General features: G+C 43.4%; 1 protein-coding gene across 8 annotated transcripts in view; it reads left to right on the top strand.

Annotated features, from left to right (window-relative positions):
• The window catches only part of Bcas3 (BCAS3 microtubule associated cell migration factor), a 502893-nt gene that overhangs the window by 8492 nt on the left and 468769 nt on the right, over nt 1-25632 (top strand). For all 8 annotated transcript variants that reach the window (XM_036195473.1, XM_036195472.1, XM_036195479.1 and 5 more), the window contains exons 4-5: nt 5536-5611; nt 8159-8265. In XM_036195473.1, the coding sequence (XP_036051366.1) occupies nt 5536-5611; nt 8159-8265 (183 nt within the window). The remainder of the gene's footprint in view (nt 1-5535; nt 5612-8158; nt 8266-25632) is intronic.

The following is a 25632-nucleotide window of genomic DNA, read 5'->3' on the forward strand; positions in this document are numbered from 1 at the left end:
ATGTAGGCATCTTAGGAGCCCTGTGTAACAAGGAGGTAGGTTTATTATTTTCTGGCCTGGAGGAGAAAGGCTTGGTCAGAGACTTTGTGGACTTTTCTCTACGTGAAGGGTTGGAGCGGCACAGGGACAGGGAAATAGGGAGCTAAGATTGGTAGGGAAGTGCCAGAAGTTCTAGTTTTTCTGAACATACTATGTCAGGGAGGGGATAATAGGTCATGACCCATGAAACCAGCTGTGAATATGGTTCACAGCAGGTACTATGGAAGTAAACGTTTAGTCACTGATCTAAGAATTAGGATATCCAGCCAGAAATTCCTGTGTTTGCTCTCTGTCTGAGTCGAAGGTGCAACTTGAACAGATAGTGTTTACCTGGATTCCCTGCATGTGCCCGGCCCTGAGCTGAGCTGAAGGGATTCTTAGTCTGTGCTCCAGGTCTCTGGTCTCCTGTGCAGCTTGGCAGACCTCTTCTATAGAGCTCAGGTTTTCTTTCCAGCCACTCAGCACTCTGTGTAAAGGATGGGCATGGTTGTAGCTTCAGTAAAACTTGCTTCCTTGACACAGGTCTTCGTACAGTTAAGACCCAGCTAAAATACATGGCCAAATATAAAGACCACAGTAAAAGTATAAAGTACATTGCTGTGCCAATGTAACGTAGAAGGAAGAGAGTCAGTTTACTGGAGGCTGGAGCTGGGTGTGATTCACATGCCTTATTTCTTGTCCCTGGGGAGGCTGAGGCATGATGATTGAGGGTTCCAGGCTTTCCTGGGCTGCAGAGTGAGAAACAAGCCAGCCAACAGAGATTTAATGAGTCAGATACCATTTGACTCATTGATCTGAGGAATAAAGGAGAATGGAATGCAGCCTCAGTGAATTTGGTAGGAAACAGGGATAGTGGGGTTGCAGCAGGCTGAGAGTGTCTTAGTGATTTAAGAGTACAGCCTTATGCAGGTGGTGGTGCACACCTTTAATCCCAGCACTTGGAAGGAGAGACAGGAGTATCTCTGTGAGTTTGAAGACAGCCTGGTGTACAAATTGAGTTCCAGGACAGCCAGAGTTGTTACACAGAGAAACCCTGTCTTGAAAAGCCAAAAAAAAAAAAAAAAAAAAAAAAAGCACAACTTTGATGAAGATCTGGCTTTGCACTTCATTCGGACATGTTATTAGCTCTGGGCAAATTGCTGCATCAATCATTCCCTGAACATCAGTGTCCTTATTTCTAAGCTAGCTCATTGTACTCACTGTGGGTTTTGTGTCAGGGCTTAAAGGAAGCTGTGTATAGAGCATTAAATAGAGAGAAGCAAATATTAAGTCACTTCTCAGGAGACTGAAGATCCAAACAGATAGATTAATGGCTTTTATTGAAGTGGCTGTGGCAATTGGATGAGCTAAAAGTATTAGGTCCCACCCCCCAACCCCTTCTGCATCATTTCCCCATTCCCTTTTCTGTTCCGGACATAGAGCATTTGTATTCCAGGCTGGCTTCAGATTTTTCACACCGCACCTGGTGCACCTCCTAAAGGTTTGATTGCAGGGTCTGAACACTAAGCATCACATGTTTGGGTATGCAGGGAGGAGGTCAGAGGACAACTTGAGGAGGTGCTTTTCTGCTTCCCCCTGTGTGTCCTGAGGATCCTGGTGAACAGTCTTACTGTCCTTTGAACGTTTTAATCCCTTTTTCTTTTCTTTTTTGGAGCTGAGGATCAAACCCAGGGCCTTGCACTTGCTAGGCAAGCGCTCTACCACTGAGCTAAATCCCCAAACCCTCTTTTTTTTTTTTAAGACTAAAACTTACTCTTATTTCTGAGATAGGATCTCATTAGTAAACTAGGTTGGCTTCAAACTGAAAAGAGATCCACTTGTCTCTGCCTCCTGAATGCTGGGTTTAAAGGTGTGAGCTGACACACTCATCTTTCAAGCTTTATTATTTATTTGTGTGTATGTGTGGGGTTGTCCCTGCAGAGGCCTAAGGATCCGCTACAGTTGGAGTTACTGGAAATTGTGAGCTGATCTATGTGGATGCTTGGATCCAAACTTGGCTCCTCTGGAAGTGTTCTTGACTGATAAACCATGTCTCCAGCATCAGAAATAATTAAAAAAAAAAAAAAAAAAAAAGACATTTTCTTTACTGTTTGATTGATACAGAGGACAACCTCCTTCCCCTCTGCCACCTTTGATCGGTGGTGGTGCTGCAGTCAGCAATGGGAAAGTGGCATTAAAATTAAAATGTTTATTTTAACCAGGGGTGGTGGCGCGCGCACACACACACACACACACACACACACACACACACACACACACATATGCGCGCGCGCGCGCCTCTCATCTCAACAGGGGTGGTATAGGAAGGAGAAGCTCTTGACTTCCAGGCTATCTTGGTCTACAGAGTGAGTTTCAGGACAACCAGGACTAAATAGAGAGACCCTCCATGTCTGTCTTGAAAAAAATTACTTATTTTTATGTGTGTGAGTGCTTTGCCTGTATCTGCACCAAGTCCTCAGTGGGATTCCCTGGGACTGGAGTTGACTTTGTGAGTCATTATGTGGGTGCTGGACATTGAACCCAGCTCTTCTGGAAGAGCAGCCAGCACTCCTAACCACTGAGCCATCCCTCCAGCCCTGAGAGTTGCATTTTTTTTTTTTTTTTTTTTTTTTTTTTTTTTTTGGTTATTATATCCCAAACTCCCTCCTATTCTGGGAATTAAATCCAGAGTCTAGAAAGTATTCTGTGGGTCTGCAAATGTCCCTGTATAGAGGGAGGATGTTTGTTGCCCTAGATAGTAGCTCTGTTGGTATTCCGGAGTTGTGTTGAACTGATAACACTGCTCACTAGGAACCCTTAGCTGTACCCTTTGATCTGCTAATTTCAGATAGGAAAACTTATTTTAAATGCAATACAGAGAAGTGCTAAACCTATTTTTGTGTGTATAGAAGTGTTTATATTTTCAGTGTAAAAATCATAGTCAGTAAAATGTCAGTCAGTGAGCAACAGCTTTGTACATAGTTTCTTGGGATTAAACTTAGGCTGTCAAGCTTTTGTGCAGGTTCGTTTATCTGCTGACCCAGGTCCCTGGCCCTCCTTTTTCTTTTCTTGAAGATAGTTGTCCATGCTGAAAGTAAATTCACTTTGTAGCCCAGAGAGGCCTATAACTTGGGATCTGTTTGGAGCTCTGTTGGCCTTAGCCTTATAAGTAGCTGGGCTTACAGGCCTAAACCCCCAGGCCTAGCTTTCCCTGTGTGTCCTAGAGTGGTCTTGAACTCTGAATCTTCCTTTTGGCCTCCAGAGTCCTTGAATTACAGACACGATCCACTACACTGTAGCTCTAAGTTGTTTTAATGTTTTGGTGCCAAGGATTGCACTAGCCCTTGCACAGGAGGACTCCTCCTCCTTCGAGCCAGACCCCTCCCCTGCAGGTGAAAGCTGGGGTTGGAGTCTACTTTCCTTCACTGTGTGGTACAACACCGACCAAAAGCAACTTGGCAGCTGAGTGGGCGGTGGTGGTGCATGCCTTAGATCCCAGCACTCAGGAGGCAGAGTCAGAGAGAGGCAGAGGCAGAGGCAGGCAGATCTCTGGGAGTTTTAGGGTAGCCTGGTCTACAGAGCTAGTTCCAGGACAGCCAGGGCTGTTACAAAGAGAAACCCTGTCTCAAAAAACCCGGGTGGGGGGTGGGGGGGTGGGGGAGCCACCTTGGGGACTTACAGGTCGAAGTCGTTCACTGAGGGAAGCCACAGCAGGAAACAGGAGGCAGAAACGGAAGCGGGAGCCGTGGAGCGTGGAAGAGGGCTGCTTCTGGCGTTGTTTCAGGCTTACATTCAAGCTACCTTTCTTACACAGTCCAGGCCTTCCTGCTCACAGTAGGCCGCACCCTCTTCCATCAATTAGCAATCAAGAAAATACCTCACAGGCACGCCCACAGGGCAGTCTAGTGGGGCAATTGCTCAATTGAAGTTCCCTCTTCCCTGGTGTGTTAAATTGACAACTGCAGCTGGGTAGCTTGTGCCTAGAATCCCATCATTGGGAGATTGAGGCAGTGGGGTCTCAAGTCTGAGCCAGCCTGGGCTACATAGGAAGCTCTTGTCTTCAAATCTAATTAAACTAGCCAATTGAAATTAAGGGTATATAAAGTAATATATGTTATTTTCAATTAAAAACAAGGCCTGGGGAGATACATCACTTGGTAAAGAGCTTGTCGTGCAAGCATGAGGACTTGAGTTTGACCCCCAGGACTCATGATGGACAGGCATGATGGCAGGCACTTATAATCCCAGCACTGGGAAGTGGAGACCTGAGGATCTCTCTCCAGGGTTAGCTGGCCCAGCCTTCCCTCATTGGTGAGCTCAAGGTTAATGAGAGTCCCTGTCTTAAGAAAACAAAACAAAACAAACCACAAAAAGCAAGGTGGTACCAGAGGAAGTCAAGGTTTTCCTCCACAAATGTGTACCCATACAAACACACACCCACATGCACGCACAATTTTTCTTTCTCGTACTAGGGATTGAACCTAGGGTCTTGTTCATCTCTGGCAAGTGATCTACTAAGTTACATGCCTAGCCATCCCCCATCCCCTTTATTGGGATGGAGTTTCAAGTTGCCTGGGTTGGCATTGAACTCCTACCCTCAAGTTACCTTCCCTATCAGCCTCATTTTTAGCTGTGTGTGTGTGTGTGTGTGTGTGTGTGTGTGTGTGTGTGTGAGAGAGAGAGAGAGAGAGAGAGAGAGAGGGAGTTTCTATGTAGCCCAGAATGATCTTGAAGATCTTCCTGTCTCTAACTTCAACTGTTGATTTATGTAGCACTGGGAATCAAGCCCAGGGCTTCATGCATGCTAGACAAGCACTCTATCAACTGAGCTACATCTCCAGCCCTCCTAAAAAATTTAAAGAAAGCCGGGCGGTGGTGGCGCATGCCTTTAATCCCAGCACTCGGGAGGCAGAGGCAGGCAGATCTTTGTGAGTTCAAAGCCAGCCTGGTCTACAGAGTGAGATCCAGGAAAGGCACCAAAGCTACACAGAGAAACCCTGTCTGGAAAACCAAAAACAAACAAACAAAAAAAACCAAAAAAAAAAAAAAAATTAAATGAAAATGCGTTTTACATGGAGAGATGACTTCTTTTGTACACTGATGGGCACTGCCAATATTTTTTTAGCATTGCTTGGGTATCTTCCTGATTCTTGCAGACTTCCAAGATTTCACTGATACTTTGTGTCTGGAAGCTAGACAACTGACTGAAAAAGTGGTATTCTTGTAGATGGAGTTTTGTTATTCTGTAACCTTTATTGATGAGTGAAGGTGGATGGTTGATGGAGGGTTTATTATGATCACTGTCTTTGGGTTTCTGCAATTCTGTATTGAGTTAAAAATCTCAATCTCTGACTGATAGTATCAAACATTCTTTGGGAGTAATGGCATTCTAGAAGCCACAGGGAGGGACAGTGAGGTTGGAGAAGGTGGGATGGTTAGAATCAGCTTATGGATTGAACATGTGCGGTATTGGAGCCTTACAGTGTCATGACGGAAACACTTCTGCTTGCTGTGCAGGCTTACAGCGGGACGGCCCTAACCGAAGAGAAGGAGAAGATAGTTTGGGTCAGATTTGAGAACGCAGATCTGAACGGTATGGCGGACTTCTCAGGACGCGTGTGTGAAGTGCTCTTGGGGGTTGACCTGATTTTAGAGAGAGAACCATAAGTTCAGTCAGGCCATTTTTGCTTCCACTAACTTGGATCAGTTTTGAAAATAAGTTCATCTTTAGCTGGGAGTGAGAGCATCTGCTTATAATTCCAGTGCCCATGATGCTGAGGCAGGAGGATCCTGAGTTGGAGGTGAGACAGGAGTATGTTGCAAGACCTGTCTAGAAACTGAAGAGCGCACAGAGTTTAACCATTACTTACATCATCGATCTATATGGCATTTTCGCCTTGGAAAAGAAACTGTATCCATTAGAGCTTGTTCTGTGTCTCCATCCCCAGTCCTTCTAACCACCATCCTATCCTTTTCTCCTTTAAGATAGGGTTTCTGTGCGTAGCCCTGGCTATCCTAGAACTCACAGAGATTCTCCTTTCTCGGCCTCCTGAGTGCTGGGATTAAAGGTGTGCACCACCACCACCGACCTTATTTAAAAAAAATATTTATTTTTATGTGTATGGGTTTTTGCCTACATGTGTGTCTGTGCACCATGGAAGCCAGAAGAGTGGGAGTGGAGTGACAGATGTTGCCAGCCACCAGGGGATGCTGGGAATAAAATCGCTCTTCTCTGGAAGAGTAGTCAGTACTGAGCCATCTCTCCAGCCCCTCTACTTTCCTTATGACTGACTGATACAGACATCCTACAGAAATAGATTCATGTTCAGGATTCATCTATGTTGGAGCATGTGTCAGACTTTCCTTTTTTCTTTTTAAGGTTGACTAGTATCTCATTATGTGTATGCCATCACCCTCATTTACTTTATTTTATTTTAAACCCGGGTTGTTTAGGATAGCCTTGAATCCTGGCATCAAACAACAAACAGAGCTTTCCCCAGTCTCTTCAGCAACCTGAGTTACATGAGTCATACCATATTGTTAATGTTGGGCATTTAACCAAGAGCAGTATATATGCTATGTGGTGTACTGCCACAGATTGATTGATTGATTGATTGATTGATTGATTGATTTATAATTTTTTTTTTCTTTGAGGTGGATCTCATGTGGTTCAGGTTGCCTTGAATTCCTGATCCTCATGCCTCCACTTGCTAAATACTGGATTTGCTGGATGGCCTGGAACTCAGTATGTAGACCAGGCTGGCCAATAAATCAAAGATTCACCTTCCTGTGCCTTTCTAGTACCCGGATTAAATGTGTGTTCCAACTGAACAAGCTGTTTGTTTTTGAGGCAGGTGTCGCCCAGGCTAGCCTTAAACAGTAGTTGAAGGTCCTTGACCCTCTGAATATCCTGCTACCATGGCCACTTTCTGGGGTGCTAGAGATGGAACCCTAGGCTTTTTGAGTGCCAGCCAAGTATTCTACCAACAGAGCTACGTCCTCAGCCCTGGACTGACTTTGTTTTGAGGGTAGGTCTCACTAAATTTCCTTTTGGCCCTGAACTCACATTGTAGTCCAGGCTGGCTTTTAACTTGTACAGGCATCCTTCCTCAGCCTCCTGAGTAGGTAGTAGTGCAGGCCTGCCCCACAAGGTCCCATACAGCTTTTAATGAATAGCTGTCCGTCACTGTGACCATTGGTGTCTGTCTCAAGACTCTGCCTCTGTTCTATCTGGCTTATACTCAGAAGGGAAATTGATGGATTCCATATGGTAATTCCAATCTTAATTTTCTGAGGAACTAAGTGTTTGTACTGTTACAGGTTTTCAATGACAGTGCACAAAGGCATTTTCTTGGCTCTGGGGCTTGACCTCCCCAGGATTAGTCAAGTGAGGCACAGTCTGACACTTAACTACCCTGTATCCCCAGCTCCTCAGATTTCAATACAGTCCACATCCAGTATTTTATGCGAGAGTCCTCTGAACACTGTAGTCTGTTGTAATTCATTTTTCTTTGATGATGATATTCCATCCTATCTCTGTACCATAGTAGGACTATTTATTGTATTGTGGACATTTGTATTGTTTCTATCTTTTGGCTGTTTACAAATGTTACTGTGAATCAATCCATGCCCACCCCGGCACTCGCCTAGCATTTGTGAGGGATCAATCCCCAGTCATACAAAGAAAACAAAACAAAACTTTTTTTTCCTTTTGAGATAAGGTGTTACTGTGTAGCTAGCTAGATTGGCTTAGAAGTTACTGTGTAGCACAGGTTGGCTGTGGTGATCTTGCGTCAGCCTCCTACCTGCTGGAGTTACAGGCTAGAGATAACACATTGGTCTCTGACCTTTGCTTTAAAAGAATTTTTAAAAGATTTATTAATTATGTGTATGTGTTTGTGTATGGTTATGTGCAAATCCCACCGAGGTCCGAGGCCTCGGATTACAGAAGGCTGTCAGCCACCTGATGTAGGTGCTGGGAACCGAGCTCTGGACCAGCAGCAGGTGCTCCTAATTACCGAGTTATCCTTCTGGATCCTGCTTTTATTGTCACTGAGTCTTTGCATCAACTGGGGTAAATAAGTAGTTTGCTTTGTTCATACTGTCTTTTTATGGACTTTTGTTGTTAATCCTAATGCAGATACATCACGGAATCTAGAATTTCATGAACTGCATAGCACTGGAAATGAGCCTCCTCTGCTGGTTATGATCGGCTACAGCGACGGAATGCAAGTCTGGGGTGTCCCTGTGAGTATACATAAGGGCTCCTTGCTGCCCAGCAGAAGCTCTGCAGATGTATTTCCACATTACTGAGACCTCTCCTGGAGAGTCAGTGGGAATGAGAGTGGCAGGCAGGCACTCTAAAGGAGGAGTGGGGTTGAGCAGGAGTTGTGAGGCTCGTGGTTTATGGAAGGTGTCAGTTTTATTTAGGGTAATATTATTAAATGGGTTGTTTCTGTGTTTTCTGACTTACACAAGAGAAAACTGAGACTTGGGGGAAAGATTTATAATTAGAAAATATTAACAATATTGCAGGTGGACTTTTCTTTCCCTCCCGCCAGTTCCCAAATAACCAACACGGAGACTTAATACTAATTATAAGTGCTTGGTTGATAGTTCAGCTTGTTATTAGCTAACTCTTATATTTTAAATTAATCCGCATTTCTTTTCTACCCTCTGCCATGTGGTGGTACCTTCTTTCAACATGGTACGTTCATCTTGCTTCTCTCTGCTTCTCTGTAGACTCCGCCCTTCTTCTTCCCAGTGTCCTTAGTCTGGTTTACCACCTCACTTTATCCTGGCCGGTCAGCTTCTTTATTAAACCAATCACAATATAATTCACACAGTGTACAGAAAGTTTACTCCACAGCACAATCTACATTCACATGGACCCACAAGATGGCTCAGTAGATAAAGCTGTTTGTTGCTAAGCCTCTCAACTTGAGCTCAGTCCCCCCAATCACCCCAATCCCTAAAGAAGCAGAGAACTAACACCTGCAAATTGTCCTCTTTTGACAGTTGCATAATGTCACACGCACAGGCTAGCACACATGCAATTTTTCTACATACATACACAAATAAAAAATAATAAATACAGTTTAAAAAAGAGTCTACACCCTTAGGCACAGACAAAGGCAGGAGGATCTCTGGGTTAAGGCCAGCAATGGCTACGCAGAGAGAACCTATCTCAAAATATATATATAAAAGAATACCTAAAAAAATAGAAATCTGATTGCCTGGATGTAAGAGAAATGGAAGATAATGGCAGAAGGGGGCAGTTTTTACCATTTTGTACCCCTTGAATTTTGTATCAGGTGAATTAAAATAAAACTTTTAAGGAATGGAGAGATGGCTCAGCAGTTAAGAGCATTGCCTGCTCTTTCAGAGGATCCATGTTCAATTCCTAGCAACCACAAGGAAGCTAGTTCCAGGGAACATGACATTCTTTGCTGGCCTCTGAGGGCATCAGGCACATATGTAGTGCACAGACATGCATGCATGAAAGCAAATATTCATACTTGTAAAATAAAAATCATCAAAAAATTTAGATCAAGCCTGGTGGTGGTGGCGCATGCCCTTGGGAGGCATTTCTGTGAGTTTGAGGCCAGCCTGGTCTACAGAGTGAGTTCTAGGATAGCCAGGGCTACACCGGGAAACCCTGTCTAGAAAAACAAACAAACAATCAAAAAATCACTTTTATTTGTGTTGTGAGGTATTCTTGCAGCTGGAGTGTTGCTATGAAGCCAACTGTTTGTTCTGTAATGACGGTCACTGCTCAGGAGCTCCTGTTCTGTAATGACCGACCGTCACTGCTCAGGAGCTCCTGTTCTGTAATGACCGACCGTCACTGCTCAGGAGCTCCTGTATGGACTTGAATTGCTGCATTGTCTAGTGTTTTGATTTTTTTAATGACCACTCTTTTCTAATCCAAATACTTTAAATGTCCATCATTTTAATATTAAAGTGTTATACTATGGAGCCAGGTGTTATAGGCTTGTAATCTAGTTTCTTATCAGGCTGAGGCAGGAGGATGGCAAGTTCAGGGCCTGTCTAGGCAACTTAGTGAGATGCTGTCTCAAAAACAACAAAATGATGTAAAGAACTTGAACATAGGTATGCATATGTTTGCCTGTCTGTCTGTCTGTCTATCTATCTATGGCTTTGGGTTTTTGGGGTTTTTTTTTGCTTGTTTTTGTTTTTCTGTTTTTGAGACAGGGTTTCTCTGTGTGTCTTTGGCTATCCTGGAACCCACTTTGTAGACCAGGCTGGCCTTGAACTCACAGTGATCCACCTGCCCCTGCCTCCCCATTTCTGGAATTAAAGGTGTTTGACATCATGTCCTGGTGATTTTGGTATTTTGAGATGGCCCTTGCTATCTATACCTGGTCATCTTGGCAATCTCTTTGAGGTTCGCCTGGCCCCAGGCTTGTGGGTTTTCCTTCTCTTTGTTTCCAGTTCTGGGATCACAAAAGTGGGCCACTAAACCTGGCTCTAAAGTTGTATTTTATGCCTGAGTATTTGTGTGGAGACACTCCCTCCCACCTTTGAAATTGGATTTTTTTACTGTGTACCTTAAGTTAGCTTTGAACTCTTAGCAATCCTGCCCAGCTGCCTGAGTGCTCACTGACACACTGACTTGTTTTGTGGGCTAAAGGTGACCCAATGTTGAGTGAATTTATGGCTTTAGACTTTGGTTTTTTCCTTTCTTTCTTTCCTTTTTTACTTATGTGTATGGGTGCCTGCCATGTGTCAATGGGTGTCTTAGGAGGCCGGAAGAGGATGTTAGATTCACTGGTACTAGAGGTTGTAAGATGCCCAGCTGTGGGATGTCCTGTATGTTGTGGATATATGTTACTATGATTGATTGATAAATAAAACACTGATTGGCCAGTAGCCAGGCAGGAAGTATATGATAGGCGGGACAAACAGAGAAGAGAGGCTGGGAGGTAGAAGCCTGGGGTGGGGGGTGGGTGGGACATGACAGACGGATGACACACACGGGGGACAGGGACACAACATGGGATGGGACAGACGGACACACGCTAGCCTACCATCCAGGGAGCAACATGTAAAGGCATCAGGTAAAGCCATGGAACACATGGCGACAATATAGATTAACAGAAATGGGCTGAGTTAAGTGTAAGAGCTAGTCAGTGGTAGGCCTGAGCTAATGGCCCAACAGTTTAAATAATATAAGTTTCTGAGTGATTATTTTATAAGTGGTTGTGGGGTCTGTGGTGCTGGGCAGGACTGGAGAAAAATCCAGCTACAAAAACTCAGGTCCTAGAAGAGCAGCAAGTAGCAAGTGCTCTTTGAGCTGTCTCTCCAGCCCTGTCAGTAATTAATAAATAAATAAATAAAATTTTTTCTGTTAGCTTTTTGTGATGCTGAAGATTATATCTAGATGTGTGGTAGGCAACAACTCTCCCACTGAACTAGACATTTCCAGCCCCCATTCCTTTTCTTCTCATATATATGAAGATCTTTAGGGTAGTGGTAATCACCTCTGTCATGTAGGTGGGAAAATAAACACATAAAGTGAGATGAGAGGTGGTCAGTACTACAGAGCAAGACTTGATCCTCAGCCTCCAAATGCCTTTACGCCACCTACAAATGGAGTTTGGAAGAGTCCTGGGATTAAAGGGCCAGGCATTTTAATTCAATTTATTTTATTTTATTTTTATTTTTTCGAGACAAGGTTTCTCTGTGTAGTTTTGATGCCTGTTGTGGATCTTGCTCTATAGACCAGGCTTGCCGCAAACTTACAGAGATCCGCCTGGATGGATCCTAAGTGCTGGGATTAAAGGCATGTGCTACCACCGCCTGGCCATTTTAATTTTATTTTTGTTATTGTTCCCTTGGGTAACATGGTCTTTCATGAAGACATTCATTAGCAGTATCTTACTTCAGATTTAATGGAAGTTGGGATTCTCTAGAGCTGTGGTTCTCAACTGTGAGTTGTGACCCGTCAGGGGATTGCATATCAGATAGCTGTTTATCAGATAGCTGCATATCAGATATTTACACCACTGTTCATAACAGTAGCAAGATTTAGTTATGCAGTAGCAGCAAAAAATAATTTTATGGTTGGAGGAACGGTGTCAAAGGGTGGCAGCATTGGGAAGGTTGAGAACTACTGCTCTGTAGACTAGAATTTGGCTTAAATGCCATTATACCAGAAGCACAACACTTGTGTTACTTTAACATTTGACTTGAAAATTTTGTTTATGGGCCAACAAGATGGCTCATCTGGTGAAAGTGCTTGCTGCCAAGCCTGACAACCTGAGTTCCTGGTGGAAGGAGAGAACCAACTCCACAAGTTGGCCTCTGACCTCCAAACAAGTGCCCAACAAATAAATCCAGAAATGTAATAAAAACTTCACAAATGGTTTATTTATGCACTGTGGTGCTCCCTTCTGGTCACAGGACTATCATAGCACACACGTAGCGTTGAGGCTTTAGTTTGTGGCTGGAGAATGCTGCAGGCTGCCAGGAACAAGTAGTTTTTCTCTTGCTCAACTCCAACCCCTGAGTAATGAGAACAAATCCGAGCGCCTTACTCCGGGGGGAGTGTCCCATGTGCAGGCAGCCCCCTCGTGGCTTTAGTTTATGTCTTCAAGGCTTTGCCTTGTTCTGTAACCTATCAAGAGGAAGCACACAGTTGAATTGAGGGGGTGGTTTCATTAGTGTACATTTTCTGTTTTAGTAGGGAAGTGACTGCATTTTGCTCCACATGCTGTTTGTTTACAGGGAGGTTGTAAGGGGTGGTTTTCACAAGATGGTTGCGCTGGTGTAAGGGTGTTGACTGGATGGAGCACATTCTTTTGATGGGACTCAGGTAGCTCTGATCGCCCACTTGTTTTGGTTATAATTAGAGGTGTTACTTGGAATAGTCTCAAAGGTAGCTTGTATCGTCTTGAATATCTTAAAAGTATCTATTCTTCCTTTCCTTCCAATTGTATTTGGGGAGGCTGAAGGAATCGTCTTTTGCTGGGCTTGCCCCTGCCGAGTTGCATGCTGGTGAGGTTGGTCACCATAGGCAGAGGGAGAAGTGAGCTCACTGTTTGGTTTGCTTTTGGAATTGTTGGGGTCCTTCTAGGACATTATCCCAGGTAACATTTCCTGTGAAGTCAGTTACTCTTACTTAGGTGAGAAGATCGCTCTGCTTGTGAGTATGGGATTACATTGTCATTCTGGCTTGGTCTGATTGTGGGTTCACAGCCCAACCCAACAGCTGTACTTTCCCAGACAGGCCAGCAGAAAACACACCATGACAGTAATTTAGTTCTGTTTCCAATTGTAACCCCTCCCCCCCACAACAGTATGGAGGATGATGAGGCCCCTGCCTCTGAGGCACATGCGTGCTCTGCTGCGGAGCTCCAGCCCCTTCTGAAAGGCTGGGGGGACTTGCATAGTCTCAGTTGTTACACACCAGCTCAGCATGTACCCTGAAGGCATTTGTTCGGCACCAGTCCTGGCCTAGACAGTGGGGAGCTTATGCTGCTCACTGCGCTTTTCAGACCATATTCAGACAGTGGGACCCTGGTTCTTTTGTGTAAACACCACTACCACTACCCCACCCCCCACCCCCCACAGGGTTTCTCTGTGTTGTCCTGGAACTCGCTTTGTAGACCAGGCTGGCCTCAAACTCACAGAGAAAAGCCTGTCTCTGCCTCCCGAGTGCTGGGATTAAAGGCATGGCCCAGCTTCCATTTGTTGATTTTAATCAAATATTTTAGGACACTCAGGACCTCATGGATTCATCCACTGAACTGTACCCCTGGCTCTGTTGACTTGATGATATTATCCCAAATGTGAGTCTCTGAATAAGAGTATAAATAGGACCCAGGCTATTGCCTGGTGGTAGAGTACCAGAAGAGCAAGTACAGGGCCTGGGTCTGATTCTCAGTTACCCCTGGCCCCACCAAAAATCAGCTTAAACTTCAGTTTTTAAAATGGATTTTATGGGTATGGGTGTTTTGCCTGTATGCACCATGCACTTGCTCGTTGCCTGTGGAGGCCAGAACAGGGCATCAGAGACCCTGTAACTGGAGTTAGAGATGGCTGTGAGCTGCCATGTGGGTGCTGGGAATTGAACCCAGGTCCTCTGGAAGAGCAGCTATCTCCTTAGCCCCTTAAACTTGATTTAAACTGTGTACTGGTGAGAGGAGTCTAGGGTCTAGTTAGTGAGAATCACACTGTGTCAGAACTAAGCAGTTCTGTCTCTGTGTCTGGTTTCTGTCAGTTTTGAGTTTTATGGATCACGGACTTACCATTTAGCTCTGGCAGGCCTGGAACTTCCACCTGCCTTTGCCTCCCCAGCGCTGGGGTTAAAAGTTTGTACCACCAACCAGCTCTTCCTGCCATTTTGTATGTGACCTTTTCCCAAGCTGCTGTCGGGCCTCTTCTACTGGCCTGTCTGCTATATCATAAGAAATGGCTGCGTGTGGTGACCTCCACTTGTAATCTAGCACTGGGAGGTAGAGGCAGGAGGATCAGGAAGGAATTTAAGGCTAACCTTGGCTACGTTGCTAGTTTGAATACTGTCTGACACCTTGTTTGAAAACAAAGGAAACACAGAAAAAAAAAGAACATTTATTTTGTTAGTGTATGTGTCCTGCCTTCCTGTCTCCTCCCTGCCCTGGTTTGAGACTGAGTCTTAGTGTTTAGTCAAGAATGGCCCAGAAACTATGGGTAATATTCCTGCCTCCTCTGCCTCTAGAATATGTCACTATGTCTGGTTCCATATCTGCTGTTTGGTATTTTTCTCCTAGTCTTAGGCATTGATTGAATTAGGCCTAGATTGCGGGCTCTGAGGATTTAAATGGTTTTACGTCATCAGTACATGTTTGGGGTACCCAGCAGTGGACACAGTAGACATGGTGTGTGTGGTTGTAGAGGTAGTAGGAGAGAGCCTTCAATAAACAAATTAACATATAACTTAAAGTATAAATCCTAGAAGAAGAAGAGATTCTCTGATCAGGAAGGGGCATGAATTCAGGAACAGGATTTTGTCAGTTATGCTGGGCATGATAGTTTGGCTGGGGCAGGAGGATCATGAGATCTAGGTTAGCCTGGGCAACATAAAGAGGCTCTGTCTCTAAATGAAATGTTATGTAAAGGCTGGGGGCACAAATCCATTGTATACCACTTGCCTAGCACCCCCCCCCCCCAAAAAAAAGTTATAGTCAGTTGAGATATAAATGATGGACTGGGTCAGGTGACTCATTTGTCTGTTATCTTAGTGCTTGGTCGGTAGAGATGGTATCAGGAGTTTAAGTCATCCATGGCTACTTTTTGAGCTCTATGAGCCATCTTATCTTAGAAAAAAAAAAAACCACATGTCCCAAAATCTGATGGGTCATGCTTGTGATCCCAACATTCAAGAGGAAGCAAGAGAAACAGGAGTTCAAGGTCATCCTCAGCTACATAGCAAGTCTGAGGCTACCTTGGGCTATAAAAGGCCACGTCTCCAGAAACAATCTTTTTTTTTTTTTAATAATGAAACATCGTTTAGATTTCTAATTTTGTTATTTTAATTTCAGGAATATTGAGATAAATATCTCTATGGTTATGTAATTTTGGGAGATCAATACAAGTAAGGCTTTTGTTAGTTTTGCCAGATTGCATTCTTGTAAAGCCATGCCATTTATATTTCCCTACTCATTCATTAACTCATTCACTTAGCAAAGATTTATTGATTGTCCATTATACTCCAGACTGTGTTGAAGGTGCTGGGAAAACAAGACTGAGCAAAACACAGCCATTCTGTTTTTAGAATTTCTATTCTTGGTAGTTGGAAGATGAGGAAGAGGGTTAGTGAAGGTGTGTTCTGTGTTAGATGGTGGCCAGTGGATGGGCAGTGGTGCTGGCACATGCCTTCAGTGTCAGCACTAGGGAGTCAGAGACAGGTGGATCTCTGTCCAGGCCATCCTGGTGTGTAAAGTGAGTTCCAGGACAGCCATGGCTACACAGGGAAACCATGCCTAGATGGTGACCAGTGTGATGCTGGGTGGTGGTGTTCTTTAGCGGACTGTCTGACAGGCTCTCAGAGACTAGTGAGCAGAAGTGTAGAGCAGTGACCCAGGCGAGTATCTAAAGGAGGTGTGTTCAAAGTCAGTGCAAACACTTGGGAATAATAAAGAACAGTAAGGGGGTGGTCTTAGCTGGAGATTTGTGGCTACGAGAAGAATGGAGGAGGCCTTGAGCAGGGAGTGGTGGCATACACTTGTGACCCCACCCACCACTCCAGAGGCAGAGGCAGGTTAGTGAGTTCCAGGCTAGCCTGTGCTGTTGCCGGCAAAACCCTGTCTTCAGAAGGAGAGTGTTATACTCACATGGTTATAGTGGTTTAAGGCTTTCGTACCATTACAGGGACTTCTAAAAACCTGCATATAGAGCAAAGTTGAAACATTTTTATAGTGAAGACATGCCCGACACCTGGATTGGCGCACTAAAAGTTCACCAGACTGAGGCTCAAGAGACTGACTCAGTGGCTAAGAGTGCTTACTGTTCCTGAGGCTTGGTCCTCAGCATAGTAAAATTATAACTCCAGGGCTTATAACTCGTTCCAGAGTCTTGGAATCCTGCTTCTGGCCTCACCTGACACATGACATTATTCAAGGAATTCCCTGTCCCAAATTAACTTAGGTTTTACTCCATCTGCTCATTGTTTAGTGTTCTCATGGACACCCACTGTAGATTACGTTTGCCTGTTGTAGAGTTTCCTGTACCCTTCTGAATTATTTCCTGTGTGGCATTTATTTTTCTGCACAGTGTTTCTGAGAAACAATTCCATCAGTTTCTCATACTGCTTACTAAAAGAAGAGAAATGAGGTGTTGGGGATTGAACCTAGAATCACATGCATACCAAGCAGGTGCCCCACCACTGAACTGCACTCCCTGCTCCCTCCCTTCCTGGGCTTCAACTTTTGGTTGTTAGGAATGATGAGCTCTGAATAAGGCTTTTTGTAAACCTGTGCATCCACTTCTCTTAGATAGCTACCTGTGTGTGGGTTTGCTGAGTCATGGGTTGGAATGTGGTCTATTTAACAAACTTGTAAAGTCTTTTCCAGGGTGACTGTACCATTTTATATTGCTAGTAATTGTGTATGAATTGTTCTGCATTCTTGCCAATGTTTGATGTCATCCGTCTTCACAATTTTAGTATTCCGGTCGATGATAACTTGAGAATTTATTTAGCTTTAGTCTTTCCCTGGTGACTGAGCACTGTTTTGTCTGTCTTTCATTGTGTTTTTTAATAATGTTCTGCACAGAGTTTTTCTCCATCAAGAAATGTGTTTTTCACCGGGCAGTGGTGGCTCAGGCCTTAAATTCCAGCACTTGGGAGGCAGAGGCAGGCAGATCTCTATGAGTTGAGCTCAAGGCTAGGTCTGCAGAGTGAGTTCCAGGATGGCCAGGTCTACACAGAGAAACCCTGTCTCAACACCCCCCCCCCCACACACACACACAAAATGTGTTTTTCCTCTACTACTGAGCTGCATACCCAGGGTTGTCTACTCACACTGAGTCTTAGGGGACATTTCAGAATTTGAAAAGAGGTAGATAATTCTAGAAGTGAAAGCTGTGTGCAGAGCAGATTTCAGTGACAGGATAGTGAGTTTGATTTAAATGTGTGGACCATGGTCACAGACTTGTTTGGTCCCTCACAACAAAGTTAAATGCAGACAGCAGTACCTGATATCTGTTTGCCACTGTACTACAGCATCTAGTTGTGTTTGTGGTTTATAGCAGTGTCTGGTAGATAGGAGAGAAAGCATTCACATATTTGTGCTGTCATAAAAAGGGTGTGAAAAGCATTGTCAAGAGTTCCAGTTGGATGGAGCATACTTAGGACAGTGAATGTTGTAGGCATTTTGTAATATTTATAGTGATATTTATTATTACTGTTTGTGTACTTGACCCTTTTAAGATTTTCTTTTTTTATTGGAAACTTTTTTTAGACAGGACCTCATGTAGCTCAGGCTGGTTTTGTTTCTGCAGATGACCTTGGACTTCTGCCTCTACTCATGCTGAGATTGTAGGTCTCAGTGTTGGGAATGCCATTCAGGGCTTTGTGTAGTCTACCTACTGACTCCCATTGTGTTCTTGGGTTTGAACTCAGGACCTGGTGGATGCCTTCCATGTTGTATATAACTGAGAACATTCCTAGGCACTGTCTTACTTTGTATAACATAAAGAACTCCCTTGTGATTATTGAAACATATTTGCAGTTAAATGTTAATTGCGGGCACGAGAGTATGATGAATTTTCAGGTGGAAATGTGAATTTTGGGAGTCTTTAGTAACAGATTCTCATGGCTCTTGTGTTGGTTAGAATGAGAATAGCCTCCATAGGCTCATATGTTTGAATACTTGGTCCCCAGTTGGTGGAAGTATTTGGGAAGGATTAAGAGGTGTGGCCTGGAGGAGGTATGTCACTGAGGGTGGGCTTTGAGGTTCAAAAGTCCACACCATTCCCAGTTAGTTCTCTCTTCCTTGTGTTTATGGGTTAGATGTAAGTTCGCAGCTATTGTTCCAGCATCATATCTGCCTGCCTGCCTGCCTGCTGCCATGCTCCCTGCCATGGTTTTCAAGGGCTCACTGTGTGAACTGTAAGCCCCTAATTTTTAATGTTTTCTTTTTCTAAGTTGCCTTGGTCATGGTGTTTTGCCATAGCAATAGAAAAGTCACCAAGACATTGTTAATAGTAGAGTCTGATCTTGTACAGTCAAGGATAAACACTTAATTGTTAAAAGAGCTGAGTTCCGTATCTCTGAGATCTATTACCAGCATTTAGCAAGCCAAAGAAGAAGGGTTGCTCCAAGTTCAAGGCCAGTGTAGGTTACAGATGAGACTGTGTCTCAGTAAACCAGAACAGACTAACCCCCACCCCCCACACAAACCAACGCTTTCTTAGCCCGTCAACAGTCTTCATTTCTGAACATTAGATGTGAGGTTTGTCGTAAGAAGATCATGAAAAATCTGAGTGGTAAGAAGTCAGTTATCGTCAGTGTCTTGGCTAGGATTGGTGCTGTGTAATATGAGATGATGGCATGATAGTAATTTTAATAATAAGTGTGTGTGTTTTGTACATGTGTGTACATGTATCTGTATGTGTGCATGTGTGTCGTGTGTACATGTGTTTGTGTGTGTGAGTGTGCAGGCACTCATACCCGTGTCTGCATTCATTGGTGAGAGCAGGACTGGGGGCCTCCCAGGACATCTCACTAACTGAAGCTTGCCCTGGGGTAGGCTGGCCGGCCAGTGAGTCCTCAGGTCCTCCCATCTCTGCCCTACTGTGCCGTCACAGACTGGCTTTTTATGTGAGTGCTGGGGACTGGAACTCAGGTTCTCATGCTTGCAGAGCAAGTGCTCCCGTCCCGTCCGCTAGGCCACCTCTCTAGCCCTGGAATGGCGTCGCTCTTGAAGAAATACAATGTGAGTCCGTTTACACTCACATGTTAAAAGTTAAGGGAAATTCTATATGGTTTACTTACATAGACTGGGTGTATAGTTTGTTCCTGTAGTTCCAGCTGCCCAGGAGTATGGGGCTGGAGGATCCAGAGTTTTTTTGTTTTGTTTTCTCCTCTCCACCAATGTCTAAGACACAAGTAGAGTTTGTGTGTGGCTATGTACCTTCAATCCAACATACGGGTGGTGTGGCCTCCAACAGTCGATAAGAGCCTGTCTCAACACAAATAAGCAAACAAACAGAAAAGCAAAAGAACAGAAAATAAAACTTCCTGGGCTTGCTAGTCTAGGTCTGTTATCACAGTGCCTCTGGCAGTTCCAAAGCCAGCCCCAGCAGTTTTAACAAGCTATGTCTCAAAACAAAAACTGCTCAAGTATCTGGGGACATTGCTTAGTAGTAGGACACTAGCTTTGTACTCTCATATATGACTTACCATGGTCTCAATTTCCTGTACCCCCCCCCCCCCAAAAAAAAAAAACCTTTGTAAAACTCCAGAAATTTTTTCTGCACATTTTGTTGTTTAAATGACTACTAAGGTTTCTTAACACATTTACAATTATCTATTTTGATAGAATCGTGAAATAATATTCTGTATAGTACTTGGAAGATGCTGGTAATGAGAAAGTTATTTGCCATGTGCTCTGGAGCTTTGCATGTGCTTCTGATGTTGGACGCTAGGTGTCACTGGTACATCGATCTACAAAGAACAGAAACTGCCCTAAAGCTGTTAGCATTACATACCAAAATCCTGAAAGCAAACACGTGAGGGCATATTTGAGGTAAAAACCAATTAGTCCATTATTTATTAGAAGCTATATGCCAATAGACATCGCCACGTTGAGATTGTTAGCCAGGAAACATTTTTATAGGTTTCATTTGGGAATAATATTAAGTTGGTGATTTGAGTGCACTGGTAAGCAGAGAAGGTTTGGAGCTCATTCAGGACGCCGATGCCTTTGTTGAGAGCAGGCCTTACTTTGTTTGTTCTGTTCTTTTCTTGCTGGAAGGAGAAGTGATGGATGGGTCTTCACTGGGTGTCCTATTGAATAAAAAGCAGATACAAAGGGGCATGTTGAAATAATTTGTTGAATCCACCCATCTTACTTAACTGAAATACTTTATCTATATTGTCTTTTCTTTCTTATTTTATTTTTTGGGCCAGAGTTTTTCTCTAATCCCGACTGGCCTCGAACTTTGGGCAGTTGTCCAGCCCATACCTCCTGAGAGCCAGGGTTATAGGCATGTGTCACTGTTTCCCTAGGCAGTCTTTTAGAGAAGTCTGTCTGAAATATAACTTTACTGTTTGTTCTAATAGCATTATGCAGATTTGGCTGATTAGATATAGGCTGGTCGACATTCCATAAGTGAAATTTATCCTGAATTGGAATCTTTATTGAATAAGAGGTTTTTTCTCTCTCCAAGAATATGTGTGTATAATTGATTTTTACTTGTTTATTTGTATGTGGATGTGGTGTGTGTGTGTGTGTGTTTCCCTTCAAGTGCATGTAGAGGCATGAGGAGAACATGGGATATCTTTCTCAGTTGCTTCTCCACCTTATTGCCTGGAGGCAGGATCTCCCTTTGAACCAGAAACTTGATGTTTCAGCTCCACTGTCTGGCCAGGGAGGTCTCCAAAACTTCATGTGTCTGCTTTTCTGTGTTGGGAGTTACATGCATGCACAGTCACGTCTGGCTGTATTTATTTACTTTTTGAGAAAGTGGATTTGAGTCTAAGTGTGGAGTTGCTGTACGCTCTATGTATCCACATGATTGTCCTCTACCAACATCTACACCAGAGTAGATGCAGTTGTGGTCTCTGAACCTGAGTTACACTATACTGCCACCCATAGCCAGGGTTCACTTCTCATGCTGTACTTTGGGCATTGGTAAACATGCTGAGACATGTGTCAACTCTGTAGCATCAAATAGCATTGTGTCACTGCTCTAGAGACCTGAGCATTGCCCACTCAAGCTCCCACACCTTTTATAGAGGCCGTCACTGCATCTTGTGTTGGTAGTATACGACTGCCTTTAGCTAATGTCACATACTTGAAGGACCCATTTCAGATTGGTTTCTGTTATATTGTAATATGCATGTAAGCTTCCTCCATGGCTTTTAAAAAAGATTGATAGTTTGTAGATTTTGCTATTTAGAGTATCAGTTTATGATAGATATCAATGTAAATATAGTTTATATAGTATACATTCTACAAGATACACAAATATCAAGTTTATAGTTTTTCTTTTTCTTTTTTTCTTTTTTTTTTTCCTTTTTTGTTTGAGACAGGGTTTCTCTGTGTATCCCTGGCTATCCTGGAACTCACAACTCACTCTGTAGACGAGGCTGGCCATGAACTCACTGAGATCCACCTGCCTCTGCCTCCCCAGTGCTGGGATCAAAGGTGTGCACCACCATCATCTGTCTCAAGTTTATAGTTTGATGATTTTTTCCTTGTGTATGTGTGATTGTGCATGTAGCACACAGGCAAGTGAAGCTTAACTGAAAGATATTTTAGGCCTTTTTTCTCATGAAGTTCCGTATGAGTGTTCCGCCTCCCTGACGGGCAAGACAATCACTGTCCTGACCACAGATTAGTTTTGCAGTTTTTAAACTTAATTTAAATTGATGCAGTATGGAATCTCCCTTATCTGTTGTCTTCTGCTCAATGTATATTTTAGATTCATCCCAGTCAAGACGTAGTAAAAGAATGAATTAAAGGCGGCAATCGAGTGTGTGCCTGAGTGGTTGTGACGTGTTGTGATGTGTCTCTGACAGCTGCTAGCCGACACCCTCTGTAATGGTGTGGCATTGACTCCTGAGCACCTTCCAGTCTGCAGTCTGCCTCCAGGCGCGAGTGGCAGCTTGTCTGAGTGGTTTTGCATTAACATCTACCCCGAGGAAGATCTTTTGACTACAGAAGTGTTAGCTGCAAATGGAAGATACCATTAGAGCAGCTTCAAAGGACCGAGCGATACTTAGATTGGTGGGTGCTGAAGTCATAGCTGGGGCTGTGAAGTGCAGTGTCTAGTCAGCTGTGCATAGCCAGGGGTGCATCAGGCCGCTCTCCTTTCATCTTCCTTGCGGGAGGGAAAAGGTTAAAGTGGCCTCAGTGCTTTTCAATGTGTGTGAAAATTTGGAAATATGAAAATATGATTACAAGTTTCTTTCATTATTTATGTTCTGTGGCTTTCATACTGTTCCTGAGACTCACTTCCTTCTTGCTTCAAGTTTTGTGTTTTGTATTTAGTGTCATGACCAAAATACAGACTGACTTGCTGTCTCCTTCATGTGGTCAGCAAATATCTGTTCTTTAAGTTGTAAGTTCTCACAAATACACATTTTAGGTGGTTTTTGTGGTTTGTGTTTTCTTCCTTGCTGGCATACAGAGCCTGTTATGGAGACACTGACACTTTGCCCTCAGCTGAATCATTTGCGGTTGGATGGCAAAAATACGACAGAAAACTTCTTCCCTCTTCCCCCTAATTGTAGGAGCTTTCACAAGGACTGTCCATGACTAGGAATGCACTCCTCCAGCTGTTCTGTCTAAGGTCCATGCCGGTTAAAGCCAAAAGCCTCCCGAGTTACAGATGCTGGCCTGGAACTCAGGGCGGCTTCTCACTGTGATGCCCAGGCTCACCCAGCTATGGTGAGCCTCCTGCCTCAGCCTCCCTGCCTGAGTAGTATAGTTATGTATGTACCACTATGTCTGGCTGAGGACTGTGGGAGATGCCTGTGTCTTTGGAGGTGGGGCACTGTTGGGCAATCTTTCTCCTTTTTTCCTTAATCTTTAAAGTGAAAATATAATCCCACGATCTATGGGAGGATTAGTTCCAACAAACCACAGTCCTCCCCAGTATATATAAAACTTATAGATACTTCTGCCTCTCTTATAAAACTGTGTAGTATTTGCATATAACCCAACCGTACTAGTCTGAGTACTTTTAAGTTATTTTAGGTTATGATATCTAGTACAATATCAGCCCTATATTAATAGTTGTTAGGCGCAGTGTTATAGTAACAACAAAGAAGTTAAAAGCCTCTGTGATCAGTTCAGATGTGCCCACACCTGCTTTGAGATGGTGTTGGAATGCGGTGACCCTGTGGACACAAAGGACTGACTGTACAGCATCGAGGTGGCTTCAGAGTATTGCAGGTGGAAAGTGTGAGCTCCTACTATTTGCTTTGTGTTGCTCTGGTCACTTAATAGCTAATTAAAATGTTACCTTGAATGCCTTGTCCTCCTGCCTCACACTCCCTACAGTTGGCATTATAGTTATGTGCCAGCTTATGGCTGGACATTTTGGCTTTTTTACTGAGTTATTAAGTTCAGATGACAGATGATGCCTGCCATTGTCTTACCCATAGTGATATGCATCCATTTCTCCCTGATGAAAAGGATTTTTGTTACTTTTCAAGGTAAACTATAATGGTACAGTTTTCCTTTTAAGTAGTTTTATTCAGTTCAATTTGTATATGATTAATTGTTACCAATTTATAAATTGATAATAATGATGCAATTGTGTATTTATATGGAGTAGCTAAGTCTTTGTTGCTTTAGGAACTGAGTTAAAATATTTTTAGACTTACTCATTTTCTGTTTATGAATGTTTTACCTGCATGTTTGTGTGTGCACCATGTATATACGTGGTGCCCACATGGTTGAGGAGATGGCATCCAACCCCTTGGAACCAGAGTTGTGAGTCACCTTGTGGTTGCTGGCTGGGCACTGAAACTGTGTCCTCTGGAAGAGCAAGTGCCCTTAATGGCTGCAGCCCCAGAACTGAAGTTCTTCAAAATAAGTTTTCCTTTGCATTCCTTCCATTTCTCTCTGCTTTTGCTTTTCATCTCTCTTTTCCCCTTTGCTATTAGAGAAAAACATTAATTTTGGGAATTATAATGACTTTCCATATATTCTGTATACATTTAAATTAGAGTGTTTTTTTTTTTTTTCAAGTAGTTTTAGCTGTCCACAGGAATTAAGCTGAAGGTAGATTTTCCTCATTCCCCTTTCTGTTAGTAACACCTCCAGGGATTGTGCTGTGACTGTAAGAGTAGATGAGCCAGTGTTTACTTCATTTGCTTATTTTGTCTTAAAAATTTATACATTTTTATTTTATGTGCATGGCCATTTTGCCTGCATGTGTGTCTGTGCACTACTTGAGTGCCTGGTGCCAGTAGAGGCTAGAAAAGGGGGTTGGATCCCCTTGAACTGTTGTTTAGAAAATGCTTTGAGCCATCATGTGAGTGCTAGGAATTGAACCTGGGTCCTCTGGAAGAGTAGCCAGTGCTCTTAAGCACTGAGCCATCTCTCCAACAGCAGCCTTTTGTTGTGAAGCCCTGATCAGCTGAACTCTCTGTGTAGCCCAGGCTGGACTGGAACTGACAATCCTCCTGCCTCTGCCTCCCTAGTGCTGAGATCAGAGGAGTGTGCCACCACACCTGGCCTCATAGTGGTCTTTTTTTTTTTTTTAAACCATAGCTGTAAAGCATAGGTAATAACATTCTTGTAGCTCCATGAATCAAGTTGTTCCATGACGTGTTCGTTTATATATTTGAACACAGCTGTAGATAGTAAATATTCACAACGGGAGTTTAGGAACAGTGGGCTGAGGAACCCATTGAACACTAAACTAGATGTGCAGTCCTTTGTCATTTATTTCCCTCAACAAACATAGCCTAGGTTTAACTCTCATTTAGTATTAATTATGTACTACAAGCTTTTAAACATACAGTCTTAAGATAGTCACATTGCTATGTTATTTTTCTTATTTCAAAGGTAGCAGATTTAAATCTCATACAAACATGACATAGTCCAATTCATTTCTACTAAAGTCAACTGTTAGGGTGCCGATCTTTTAGGTATGTGTTGTAGATACTCTGCGTTGTGAGTTCCCACAGGGCAGTAAGAATACAAAGTTAAAGGAACACAGATGTTAGCTGCTTTGCTGTCCAAGCCTTCTCCAGGTGGAGTTGGAGCTGTTCACTGAACTAGATGACCTAGAGATGAATAGAGGTTTTGATTTAAAGGCAAAATGTGCTTGAGAGAAACCTGAGAAATTCTTGTTTTCCAAGTCTCACGGCTCACTTAAAAATTCAGATTTTTGGATGCCAAGGAAACAGCTCAGTGTGTTCCTTGCCAG

This window comes from Onychomys torridus, chromosome 8 (assembly GCF_903995425.1).
Source record: "Onychomys torridus chromosome 8, mOncTor1.1, whole genome shotgun sequence".
In the NCBI taxonomy this organism is placed as follows: Eukaryota; Metazoa; Chordata; class Mammalia; order Rodentia; family Cricetidae; genus Onychomys; species Onychomys torridus.